General features: G+C 50.4%; 1 protein-coding gene across 1 annotated transcript in view; it reads right to left on the bottom strand.

The window, feature by feature from the left end:
* PLXNC1 (plexin C1) overlaps nucleotides 1-13,160 on the bottom strand; it is a 147,619-nt gene extending 134,459 nt beyond the window's left edge. Inside the window, exon 1 of the mRNA XM_042992898.1 lies at nucleotides 12,012-13,160. Coding sequence (XP_042848832.1) covers nucleotides 12,012-13,076 — 1,065 coding nt within the window. The 5' untranslated portion in view covers nucleotides 13,077-13,160. The remainder of the gene's footprint in view (nucleotides 1-12,011) is intronic.
* Nucleotides 13,161-13,445: the final 285 nt, after the last annotated feature.

The following is a 13,445-nucleotide window of genomic DNA, read 5'->3' as shown; positions in this document are numbered from 1 at the left end:
ATTTTTTTCAATGTATGAAGTTTATTGTCAAATTGGTTTCCATACAATACCCAGTGCTCATCCCAAAAGGTGCCCTCAATACCCATCACCCACCCTCCTCCCCTCCCTCCCACTCCCCATCAACCCTCAGTTTGTTCTCAGTTTTTAAGAGTCTCTCATGATTTGGCTCTCTTCCACTCTAACCTTTTTTTTTCCTTCCCCTCCTCCATGGGTTTCTGTTAATTTTCTCAGGATCCACACAAGAGTGAAACCATATGGTATCTGTCTTTCTCTGTATGGCTTATTTCACTTAGCGTAATACCCTCCAGTTCCATCCATGTTGCTACAAAGGGCCATATTTCATTCTTTCTCATTGCCACGTAGTACTCCATTGTGTATATAAACCACAATTTTTTTATCCATTCATCAGTTGATGGACATTTAGGCTTTTTCCATAATTTGGCTATTGTGGAGAGTGCTGCTATAAACATTGGGGTACAAGTGCCCCTATGCATCAGTACTCCTGTATCCCTTGGATAAATTCCTAGCAGTGCTATTGCTGGGTCATAGGGTAGGTCTATTTTTAAATTTCTGAGGAACCTCCACACTGCTTTCCAGAGCGGCTGCACCAATTTGCATTCCCACCAACAGTGCAAGAGGGTTCCCGTTTCTCCACATCCTCTCCAGCATCTATAGTCTCCTGATTTGTTCATTTTGGCCACTCTGACTGGCGTGAGGTGATATCTGAGTGTGGTTTTGATTTGTATTTCCTTGATGAGGAGCGACGTTGAGCATCTTTTCATGTGCCTAGGACACAATAGTATTAATTGAACCTGTGACTTCGTCACCAAAAGAAACCAGATATATCCATATCATTTTATAGTTATTCAGAGATCTCAAAATATCATTTATGCTCATCTCTACTTTGAAATTATGGTAGTTACTGCTGCTAGATCTTGCTATTTAGTGTGTTGAGATATATTACTATACCTCAAATTGAAAAACACCATTTGAGATATCTTTGTATCAATAAAATCGGTTCATGTTGTAATTCTCTGTTTTATGCATCTAAAGCCATTGTTCTGAGAAGAATCTACATGCTTCACAGAAGTCCACAGCACATGGGCTCCATGGGAGGGAGGAGCCCTTGGGGTAGAGGACACAGAGATATTGCTACACACAGGAGGCCCATCTCGAGGACACCTATGACTGCTGGCTGCTCGGGGCCACGTACCCTTCCTGGTGCCTCAGAGAAGAAGGGTCAGCACTTGGAATACGACTTTTAAGACTGGTCACTGATGAAAAAGGAGCCTCAGGAAGATGTCAATGAGCAATGATTAGGAACAGCTGGCGTGTTCAAGCATCTGCTTCTCTAGCGGACTCTTCCAAGACCAGGTTGGCGGAGTGGGGGTGGGGGGTTGACGGGGGAACAACAAGGGAAACGCCCTTCCCTCTGGGCCACCTGGCTTCCTATCAACATAGCTCCAGTGTCACCCCCTCCCGGAAACTCTCAGCTCACTGTGCTATAATCACCATCTTCTCCACCAAATGGAGAACACTTTGTCAGTTTGATGAACATTTATGGAGGGCCCACTGGGTGTGAGACCGTCTTATGATGCTTGGGAGACAGACCCAGTCACACCCCTCAAGGCACACACAGCCCAAATAGCACTGCGTTGAGCCTCGCACATCCCCAATCCCTAATTTCACTGCCAACTGCCTGCTTGCTGGCTCCTCCTGGGTGTCCCATAGGCATCTCAAAACCAACACAGAATTGTCTTCTAACTGGTCACTGAAACCTCTCTGTTCCTACCTCTTAGAAAGCTGTTTCCTTCTATGTGTCCTCTCCACCATCACTGCCACCAGCTGGGTTCAGGTTGTCCACATTCCTCAGTTGGTAATCCACAGAATCCCGCGGATTCTCTCCACATTCACCATCAGCCCTCCAGACCAAGGCGACATCATCTCCTGCCCGGACAACTTCAGGAGCCTCCTGCAGGTCTCCCTGCTTCCACCAGTGCCAACCTCCCATCCATGCCCCACAGAATGGCCATTCTCTAGGGGTTCAAACCCAATCACTTCACTGCCCTGCCCAGGCCCCTCCATGCTTTGAGGAGAAAATATCCTCTCCGGGTGCCTGGGTGGCTCAGTCCGTTAAGCGTCAGACTCTTGGTTTCAGCTCGTGATCTCACAGTTTGTGAGTTCCAGCCCCATGTGGGGCTCTATGCTGACAGTACAGAGATTCTGTCTCTCTCTCTCTCTCTCTCTCTGCCCCTTGCTCTCACTCGCTTTCTCTCAAAAATATAGACTGAAAAAAAAAAAAAAAAGAATACAATATCCTCTCCTTCCCGTAGCCTGTGAAGCCTACAGGATCCCGCTGCTACCGTCTTCTCCGGCCTCCTCCCCTCTCCTCTTCCCTCACCACCTCCCCAGGACTCAACCACGCTACCCTCCTTCTTCAAGCCGACCAAGCCATTCCCCTCTGTGCTCTCCAGGGTGCTAGGAGTGTTTGCAGCCCAGTTCTCCACGGGGACATCTACAACCGTCCCTTCTCATCTTCCTGGTGTCCCCTCAGCCTCCTTAAAGAGAACCTTCCCCAACACCTGCTTAGCTCATATGCGGTCCTAATCTCTGCCTGTGCCTCTGTTTCCTCGTCTGTAAAATGGAAGTAATAATATTACCCACCTCATAAATTGTGGTGAGGATTCAAGGAATTAATATTCTATTAATATTATAAAATGCTTAGAACACCACTGGGTACACAGTAGGTGCTCTATAGGTGCTATCATTTTAATATAAAAAGAACTTCTTTACTTGCTACATGTTGTCTATTCTACTTACCAGTGTCAAATATTTTCACACAGTGCTAGGCAAATAGAGACTCAAGAAATCATTCGACCGAACCAGTGAGTGTCCTTCTCATCAGCTGTTTTGCCTCTCCATTCTTCTGCGTGCTCAATGTGGAATACCATCAGATCATGTCTGCATGTTGTCTGCTCCTGTCCTCCGCTAGCCACAGCCATGGTTTTCACACCCGGTTCAGCAGAATCCTACAAGTTCCTTTGAGATGCCTCAGGGACAGGCATGGGGGTGGGGTACGCAGGCTGCAGGGAACCTCCCGACCCCTGCTGCCCCCTGTGTCCCAGCACCTGGCCATCGGTCTCACCCAGAACAGCAGGTCAATGATGAGATGCCAACCTTTTTCTCAGATAGAGCTCCTGGGGAAGATTTACGGTAAAGACCAGGTTTGGAAAGTCTGAAAACGACCAACCATCAGGATAAAATCCAGCCGTCTTGGCCTGTCTCATTAAGCCTGTGGCCATCTGGCCCTGCACACTCGTTTCTGGACACTCCCCAGCCAGGGTGAGCTACCTGCGGCTCACAAGCTTATTCAACGTCCTGCTTGTGCCCAAGCTGTTCCCTCTCGCTGGAACGCCCTTCCCTGCCTCCTCCACTTGGCTTCAAGACACAACTCCGGCATCACCTCTCTGAAGCCCGAGTTTGATGCTCCCTCCAGGGGCTCCCACAGCTTCTTTTTGCCACCTCTCTCACCACATCTCCTGGCATTGGGAAGGCTTGTTTCACACTCACCCTCTGCATAATGGCGGGATGGGCAACTACCACCTGGGGGCCAAATCTGGCCACTGCCCATTTGCATTTGTTTGTTTGTTTTAATGGCCCAGGGGCTAAGAATGTTTTTTTTCCATTTCTAAATGGCTGGAGGTGGGTGGGGAATGAAAAGAAGACTATTTCATAAGCGAATATTATATGAAATTCAGATTTCAGTGTGCATCGTTTTACTGGAACACTGTCCCATTTGTTTCTATGTATAGTCTATGGTTGTTTTCACACGATAGCAGCAGAGTTGAGCAAATGCATCAGAGACTGTGTGTGGCAGGTGCAGCCTAAGGTATTGACGATTTGACCTTTGCAGGAGAGGTGTGCTGACCTCTGCATGACAGCTTGGCCAGGGCAGTGAGGCTGGGATTCCTGGGGTCAAATCCCCATAACTCCTCCAAGGAGAACAGTATCTGTAGCGATTAGGTGGACAAACCAGTATGAAACTCAACCACAGATTGTGGGGAAGAAAAGGTCGCAGTTCTACTGAGTTCTGTGACAGTACGAAAATTAGCACTTCCATCAAAATAGAAAATTAAAACTAAGAAAACTATGAGCACATTTCACAAGAAGCGAAGCAAAAAACTGAATACTACCACGTTCCCACTCCCACAAACAGGTCAGACCCGTAACGCCTCCAAATTGCCCCCCCCCCCCACCCACAGACTGTGGGATTTCTCAGAGCAGACCTCAGTCTTTATCAGCTATGTGCCACACTACATGTTCAGGGAAGACAGAGAACATCAAGAAGCTTAAAGGGAGACAGAGATGGTGCCACGCTGCTGTCGTCAACACGGAGGTCATGATATGGCTCTTTCACCATTCCTTTCTCAGGGAATCTGCCCACTGGGCCTTCTGGGGGCCATGTTGATCCCCTTCTACTGACTGGACCAAGAGGCAGTATATCCCCCGAGGACAAGAAATTCCTACTCTGAATGAGGGCTCTAATCGGATGTGAAAAGTTGAGTTGCACCCCAACGCTATCTCTTTCTTGGTCATTTGAATAAGTAATACAGAAAGGTGTTGCCACCGAGTAGCCAATACAGAGGGTTAAATACCATCAAGAGGTGGAATGGGTATTAAAGCAGTCTGTAGTATCGGGTGGAGGGTGCGAGGGGCAGATGTTTGAGGAAAAGGAGGCCATCTGGTAGCAGGACAGAGGGAAGTGGCCGTGCTAAGTCATGCTGACAGTGAAACCTTAGAATGAGCCTCTATCACCTCCTGCTGCTGAGCTTCTGCCAGGTGCCTTGGGTCCAGAACCTCCTTCCAATTCCAAGGAAAGCCCATCCTATTTGCTATTAATCATGATGATGGTGAGGACAGTAAATGCATACGTAGCATTTACTATGGGTCAGGTAGGGTTAATCCAAGACATATCAACTCCTTAATCCAGGCAATAACCCTATGAAGCAAATACGATGCCTCTATATAGACAAAGAAACCGAGACACAGAAAGGTTAAATAATTTGCTTAAGGTCCCAAACTCATACGCAGCAGCCTTGGCCCCAACCGACCTGGCTCCACAGTCTGTGCATGTAACCACTTCGCAGTACTGCTCCTATTCCTAGATTTCCACATAATTCCACATAGTTCTTTCCACTAAGACCCCCATCCCCTTATTTGAGCTTAAGCGGATGTTTCTTTCATGCAACCGACTCTGCCTAATACAGGAATTCCTACCAGGATTGAAGCTGTAAAGAGTAGAGCCTCAGAGAATTTCAATATGGACGTTTTGACAGTGGAACTGGTTCTGATGTACAGCAGAGTGGAAGACTCTAGAAATCCCCACCACATTCTGGAATGAAATGCAAACAGACTGCTATATACAAGAGTGAAGGAGCTGATTAAACTGTGACCTTTAGGGGCACCTGGGTGGCTTGGTCGGTTAAGCGTCCGACTTTGGGACTTTGGCTCAGGTCATGATCTCACAGCCCGTGAGTTCGAGCCCCGTGTCGGGCTCTGTGCTGACCGCTCAGAGCCTACAGCCTGTTTCAGATTCTGTGTCTCCCTCTGTCTCTGCCCCTCCCCTGTTCATGCTCTGTCTCTCTCTGTCTCAAAAATAAATAAACGTTGAAAACAAAAATTAAAAAAAAAAAAACTGTGACCTTTAGGTTCTTGAGACTCAGACTACAAGCCCCCAAATGGAAAGGTTTTAGAAGGTTTTCTAGGTATTTGCTTTGAGCAATTAGAAGAGTAGGAGGCATATAACAGACACATGAAAAGATGCTCAACATCACTCATGATCAGGGAAATGCAAATCAAAACCACAGCGATATAGCACCTCACAGCTGTCAGAATGGCTAAAATCAAAAACACAACAAACAACAGGTGTTGGCGAGGATGTGGCGAAAGAGGAAACTTGGTACACTGTTGGTGGGAATGCAAATGGATGCAGCCACTGTGGAAAACATTAGGAAGGTTTCCCAAAAAGTCAAAAATAGAATTGCCATATGATCGGTAATTCTACTGGAATACTGGGTATTTACCCTAAGGAAATGAAAATACTAATTTGAGAAGGTATATGCACTCCTGTGTTTACTGCAGCATTATTTACACTGTCCAAGATATGGAAGCAAGCCCTGGGGCCACTGATAGAAGAACGGATAAAGAAGATGCGGTACATATACAACGGAATATTACTCAGCTATTAAAAAAAGGATGAGACCTGGTAGTTGCCAGAAGGGAGGTGGGTTGGGGGATGGGTGAAATAGCTAAAAGGGATTAAGAGGTACAGACTTCTAGTTACAAAATAAGTCACGGAGATGAAAAGCACAGCATAGGCAATATAGTCAATAATACTATAACAACATTGCATGGCAACAGATGGTGATTACGTTTATTGTGGTATTCACTAACGTATGGAATTGTCAAATCAATGTTGGACACCTGAAAATAATATAATGCTACGTTAGTCATCCCTCAATAAGAAAAGCATAAGGAATATAAGGGTAGTGGAATGAGCTGGTCACTTTATATGGCCCTAAGTAAAACTGCAACAGAAAAAATAGGACAAGTTCTTACTCCAGGTGCCTCCGCCAGAAGACAAGGAAAATTGTGTCACCTTACCACAGTGGTTCTAAAACCTGAGTGTGAATTAGAATCGCCTGGAGGGCTTGTTAAAACAGATTGCCAATCCTGTCCCCAGTTTCTGATTTAGTAAGTCTGATGTGGGGCCCAAGAATGTGCATTTCTAGCAAATTCCCAGGTGATGCTGATGCTACTGGTTCGGACACTATACTTTGAGAACCGTTGCTCTGTAACACAAAGCCCCTTCCTCCTGTCACTGAAAGGCATGATCACAGATGTTATTACATTTTACCATAGAAGTGCCAACCATGCCGGGTTTCTATGGTCAAAGTTGCAGACTGATAAGAGCAGAGGAAGGGCTATTCCAATAAATGGGGTTTTCTGGGAAGAGCTGGAGGGGTGAAGGATCTCTGATAGCTTAGGACTAGGAAAGAGAGGGGCCCTGATGCACATATTAAGAAAAAGCCAATGGCTGGAGTGCCTGGGTGACTTAGTCGGGTAAGCGTCCGACTTCGGCTCAGGTCATGATCTCATGGTTCGTGGGTTTGAGCCCCGCGTCTGGCTCTGTGCTGACAGCTCAGAGCCTGGAGCCTGCTTTGGATTCTGTGTCTCCCTCTCTCGTGCTCACTCGCTCTCTCTCTCTCTCTCTCAAAAATAAACATTAAAAAATTTAAAAAGAGAAAAGACAAAGCCAATAGTTAAGGGAGTACGAAGTGGCCAGACTGAAGAAAATGTTGCTGCTAAGCACAGAAAACATTTCCAACATGATGCTCCGAGACCCTGCATTTATTAATTCCACAAATATTTCTCAAGCCCCAATGACATGTCAGGTACGATATGCTAGGTACTCCGGGTTCAACAGAGAACAAACGGTTACAGGTTCCTGACCTTCTGGGGCTTACATTTTAACCGTGGCTGCTAATAAAGACCAGAGTGCCTGTAACCCAGACTTAACAGGCTGAGATCTCGGGATTCAGGACATGAGCTACGTCCTGTCCAAGAACAAAAACTGGGAGCAGCCCCCGGAGGCCTTGTTGGTTTTTCTGACGTCGTTTGTGAGTCTGAATATAAAGAATGCCAAAGCGGTCTAGAATATAAAGAATGACAGCTAAGGAGCTAATACCCCCCCGGGGTCTGAACTTTTGGTCATTCGGTCTGAAAATCCAGAAACTCAGTTCACAGTCAAGGGTCCTCTGTCCTATCGTGTCTTATGTCCACAAACAGCTGATCTTATCAGAGCAGTTGCAAGGGCCTGGTTTGCTCCGTGCGTGTTAGGATTCATTACACAACCCAACATCCACGGTGCTGGACGACCCATGGCAGTTATTTACAAGCTCAAGTCCACAAGTCAGACCACCCAGGTCCTAAATCTTCAGCCATTTAGCAGCTGTGGAACTGAACCAAAACTCTCCAGGCCTCAATTTTCTCACCTATAAAATCATAATAATAACTACAGCTCTTGCCCCATTGGGAGACTGTGAAAATCAACTGAAAACAAGGCATGTAAAGCGCTTAGCACAAAGCCTGGCCATTGTAACTACCCAGTAGATAGTAGCTATGATTGCTTCCCCCCCCCCCCCAACTGGGTGTTGGGTTTATTTAAATCTACCCCCTGCATTTCAGATGCGTGTACAGGGGTAAAATTCACCATCTCGTCTACAAATTGCAAAATGGCTAGACAGGATCGTCACAGAAACTCCAGGAGGAATAAACATCACAGGAAGACTGTGGATTTTGAGGTCAAGAGGCAACGCACAAGGTTGCATTGCTGAGTGGTCCTGGGACATCACTTCTGCACGTGATGGCTAGAAGTATCTTGTGTTACCATCTGCTGGAGAGCATGCGAGTGTTTTGTGGTTGTCTGTGTGACAGCTAAATTTTATCAGGCTTTGGAATTACATATGGAAGAAGGGGTGTGTCTCCCCACAAGGGGTAGAATGAACTACAAAAGTCAGTCCTATTAGCCGACAGTATGAAAAACAAAACAAAAACCACACTACCCTCAGTGTCCATACGAGGAGTGGCCTCCATGTTTAGACCACAGGCAACTCCAGGACCCAAATATGGCAGCCAAGTACCTGTGGAACAAGCAGACTTGAAAACTTGGGTACACTTTTCTAGGAGTACATTGGTGTGCCAGGGACAGCAGGAGTTCAGAGAGGGAGGAAGTTAATTCATTTGTACAGAATTAAAACATTTATTATGTTTTTAAATAGGTTAACCCAAGCACACAGAGAGGTTATGGAACAGAATGAAAAAAAAAAAAATCACATAAAGTTTTAGAACACTTCAAAGGGCAGCCTCCAGCCTCAACCCCCCCATTGTAGGGGAGGCTGGTTGCTTCCTTTGTAATTAGCACTTTCAAGGGAAAGTTTGAAAAGCACTCGAGTGGTGGAAAGAATACAGAAGTAGACATTTCAAGACTTGAGTTTAAGCTGGGAGGCTCAGACGCTTGTTTTGTTACCTTGAGCAAGTGACCCAACTGATCTTGGGCTTCCTCATCAGGTAAATGGGAATGTTCCTCACTCATTGCACAAGCACCTCGTAAATTCATCCTTAGCGGGAGAAGCAACTGACTTAAGAGGAGAAAACACAACCCAGTCACTCCTGTCACTCTGCTCCCCGTGGTTGATTGAAGATGGAAAATAAGAGAGAGCCATCTAGTAGGAGAGGAGAAGGCAGCAAATGCAGCCACTCGGGCCTCACTGCCTGTGGATTACTGTTAAAATTACTGTGTCTGCTCTGCAGAATTGCTGTTGGAATCTATTGAGGCTCCCTCTAGAGTGTTTCAAGTCAGTCTCTTGTTTTAGGCACCCCTAATTCAGCATGCCTTTTCCAAAATACATTCAAAACCTGAAAATGAAATGCACAGCCAAGGCAATCAAATAACATCATTGTTCTGAGTGACAACCAGGGGCACTCTGATCCTATGACCCCATTAAATGGGGCTGCAACCTGCCATTGTCCTCTCAGTGGCAAAATCAGGAGCGCCCAGCACAGAGCATTGCTTACACTGGCAGGCGTCAAACGAATATTTGTTGAACTGAGTATCTTATCTGCCTATCTGATAGGTTAGAAAAATTGTCAGCTTTTTCATCAAAACTACCAGCCTTTCCCCCCCCCCCCCATTCAAACCCCTCTTGCAATTCGCTTCCATTAAGGCTTTTGTAATGCATACTAGCAGCAAGGAATTTACTGAAATGAAAAAACAAATGCAAAACTCCAAGCTCCCACCTGTGCAGCCATGACATGCTATTGTTTGAAGCAGAGTATATTATTTAACTTGGATGACAAGCTCAGGAGGTAGGGACCCTGTCTTTCAGAACACCCCGCTCTGAGCACACTGGGAGTTCTTGATAAGCAGCAGCAAGAAATGCCGCGGAGGGACCTCTTTTAATTATTTATTTTTCCAACCCCAGATTTTTGGCTGCAGGTTTTTACCCCTGGCTTGATTTCCAAGGGAACCTCTCTCCCGGAAGCTCCCACGAAGATGGGTAAACAGCTCTCTGACCCACCCCCTTCCCTCCTCATCCCAGAGCAAGTAGGAAGACCTGACCACCCCAAAACGTGGATTGTGAGCGAGTGCACTCAGGATGTCTGCTGGGTTTGGAAGGGAACTGAGTCCTCCAGGACCCAACTGGTAGAGAGAGGCAGTCAAGAGAAATGTTTTGGCTCCACACATCTACACAGCTGTCAGATGGCAAAGCTCGGACTTCCACTGTTATTACCTGCTGTGGGCCTCTGAGCTGTCTTGTCATTAACCCCAGAGACCAAGTATGCCTGAAGCTTGGCACTAAGTAACGTCTGGGGGGCGGAGGGGCGGGTATGTTCAAGTCTTTCAACAGAGGAGTAGAAGGAAATGGTTTCTGCCAAACTGGAGCTCTCAGATTATAAAGCTCTCATGAAAATAGATGTTGAATATATGTGTATGGCAAGATGAAGGCATTCAGGGAGCATCATTTGTTATCTATGCTTAAAAAAATTATACCAGTAACTAGAGAAAAGCATTATGTGTGTGTCCCAGCACACAACCGACAGGCAAGGAGGGAGAAAAGCAAATGACCATCTAAGGAGCCTTGCAAAAAACCTCAGTTTTTTTTTCTCCCTGAATAATAGGACTTAATATTTGGTGAGATGTGCTTTTCAGAGACAGGGGTGGGGGGGGTGGGGGTGAGAGTGTCTTTCCCTACATATAGTAACATACCTTAGAGCCAGGGCTCTCCTGTGTGCTTATGCAACAATGTATCAATACAACACATTTTCCAAGTGGAGACTTCTCCCCTTCCTCTCTGACGCATTTTATACCAAAACAATGGCAACACCTGTAGCCGTTAATTTCTGCTCTTTGATTTCTGTCCAGTTATAAAGGAGGCTCTCAGCAGGCTCCCCTCTCAGGAGCCATATGTGGAGTCGATGTGCCAGCAGCCTTGGAAGGAAACCAGCCTCTGAGAAGTGCACAATGGCTCCATAATCCCCATCAACTGGACCCTCTTGAACCGCGGCTTTATTTTCCAGTCAAAGAGCTGCCAATCTCCAGAGTCAAGCTGGGGCTGCCCTGAGAACCCAGGGGAAACCTGTGCTCTTACTGGTTGGACACAACACAAGGGTGGTGCTTCTGCGCCCCACAGTCTCCACCGGCAACGTGGAGCCCAGAAGCTGCCTGTAGCACCCCAACATCTTTCCTTGCTTCCCTCCCGGCTGAAGCTTTCATCCACAAAGCCACCTCAACCTCCCCTGCCTCTCCCCCCAGACACCACAGTGCCCCCACGGCAGAGCCACAGCCTCCCGCCCGCCCTCGCACTAGGTCAGGCTGACGGTTCCGTTCCACCCAGCGTGGGCCGCTTTTCCAGGCCAGCACTGACCCAGGTTGAGCAGGCTACCAACTCTTCAGACCACATCACATGTGTTGCGGGGAGGGGGGTGCGCAACGGCTGGGGTGTGGCAGCATGCCTTTTGGGTTCACCGACTTCTCTGCCCAGGGCGCTGTGTTTGGCAACCGAGTTGAGAAGGGTCAAGCCACACGCCTGCTAACACCCGTACACCTGGGGAGGCGATTAGGGAAGGGAGCGGGTAGGCTGCCTGCGGCGGCTCAGCCCCAAACAAGCGTCGTTTGGACAGAGAAGGAGGACACTGGGATACAGTCACTAGAGTTTTAAGCCAAACTCCTACCCTCTCCACCTCGCCGTTTACGCTCCCTCTGGGGACCTCTGGCTGTGCTCTAGAGCAGCCGAAGGTCTCCGAGACCCCGTGAAAACGGCTCGCTGGCCGCCAGCCGGCCATGTGAATCCCAGACCTGGTAAATGGCAACCTGGTCTCCCCCCCGCTCGCCCTTGGCGGCGGCTCCCCACCGGGAGCACTCCCCTCGGCGTCCCGGCGGCAGGACTTACGCAGTTTTGCTCGGCCGTCTGGAAGTCCCAGGAGCAGCTCTTGGCGCGCTCCTGGATCTCACTCATCCTGAAGAGGCAGAGTGCCGTGGTGGCGGGGGAGCGCTTCTCCTGGCCCTCGCCGGTGGCCGCGCTGAACACACCCGCCCAGACGCCCAGGGCCTCCACCAGGCTGGAGGAGAGGAGCAGGCGCCGGCCGTCGGGGTGGCCGTGGCCGCAGTCGAGGGCCGCCTGGCCCTGGAACTGCAGCACCTTGGCGCTCTGCGCGATGCGCACCATGCTGGGCCAGCCGGTGGCGGCGCCGCTCGTATAGTTGTAGGGATAGTAGGGGAAGTAGACGCTGCCGTTCCAGAGAAAGGCGTCCACGAAGTGCAGGCTGCCCGCGCCCCCGCGCAGCTTGAGGCGGCCCAGCTCCTCCGTGGCCAGGCTGCGTCCCTCCGTGTCCTTGAGGGCGATGGCGGTGTCGCGGTCGGACGCCGCCGGATTGCAGCGGCTCGCGGTCTCGGGCTCCGGCAGCACGTAGGTGGCGGCCACTGCCAGGTACCAGCGGTTCTGGTCCCCCGCGCGGTACACAACGCCGGCCGTCGAGCCCTGCGGGTGACAGGACACCACCTCGGTGCCGTTGCGCAGGGAGCTGTGGCTCAGGTTGCCCAGGAGCCGCACCTCGCAGGCGCCTCGGTCGAAGGTCCAGCCGGTGAGCAGCAGCCCCTGGAGGTCGGCCGCCCCCTCGCTGTAGGGCAGCAGCAGCTTGCTGAAGCTACTCCCCGGCCGGGGCCGCGCGGGGGGCGCCAGCGAGACGGGCTCCGTGCAGTTGCCCGCCTGGTCCCGGTACAGGCGCGAGAGCCTGTGCTCCAGGCTGTAGTCCAGCTGGTCCAGGCAGCTGCCGCTCGCCACGAACACGCCGTCCGCCCGGCTCGCCGCGATGGCTCCGATGGCTTGCTCCGACCGCCACACGGGCTCGTCCGCGCCCCGGCTCGGCGCCGCCAGCGCCAGCAGATAGGCGAGCAGGGGCAGCGGCGCGGCGGGGCGCGGGGGGCGCGGCGGTGCCTTCCTCCGGGAGACCTCCATGGGGCTGGGGGGGCCGCCCCCGGGCAGGGCGCGCGGCGGCGACGGCGACTCAGGCGCGCGGCGACGGAGACGCGGGCGGCGGCGGCGGCGGCTCCTGCGCGCGCTCGGGCTCCCGCGGCCGCCCCATCCCCGCGGCTCACCCGGGAAGGAGAGCAGGGAGGGCGGCACGCGGCAGGGTCGCTCCGGCAGCCTGTGCGGCGGCGGCGGTGGCGGCGGCGGCGGCGGCGGCAAGCCCTGCGCGCTCCGGCGCCGCTTCCTCCTCGCCCTCCTTCTCCGGAGAGTTCCTCTGTGCAGCGCTGGCGCTCGCGGGGAGGCGCGGAGGGTAAGGGAGGGGACGGGCGGAGGGGAGCGAGGCAGGCGGGGAGGGCT

This window comes from Panthera tigris, chromosome B4, assembly GCF_018350195.1.
Source record: "Panthera tigris isolate Pti1 chromosome B4, P.tigris_Pti1_mat1.1, whole genome shotgun sequence".
In the NCBI taxonomy this organism is placed as follows: Eukaryota; Metazoa; Chordata; class Mammalia; order Carnivora; family Felidae; genus Panthera; species Panthera tigris.
This window is presented reverse-complemented; position numbering and strand designations above follow the sequence as displayed.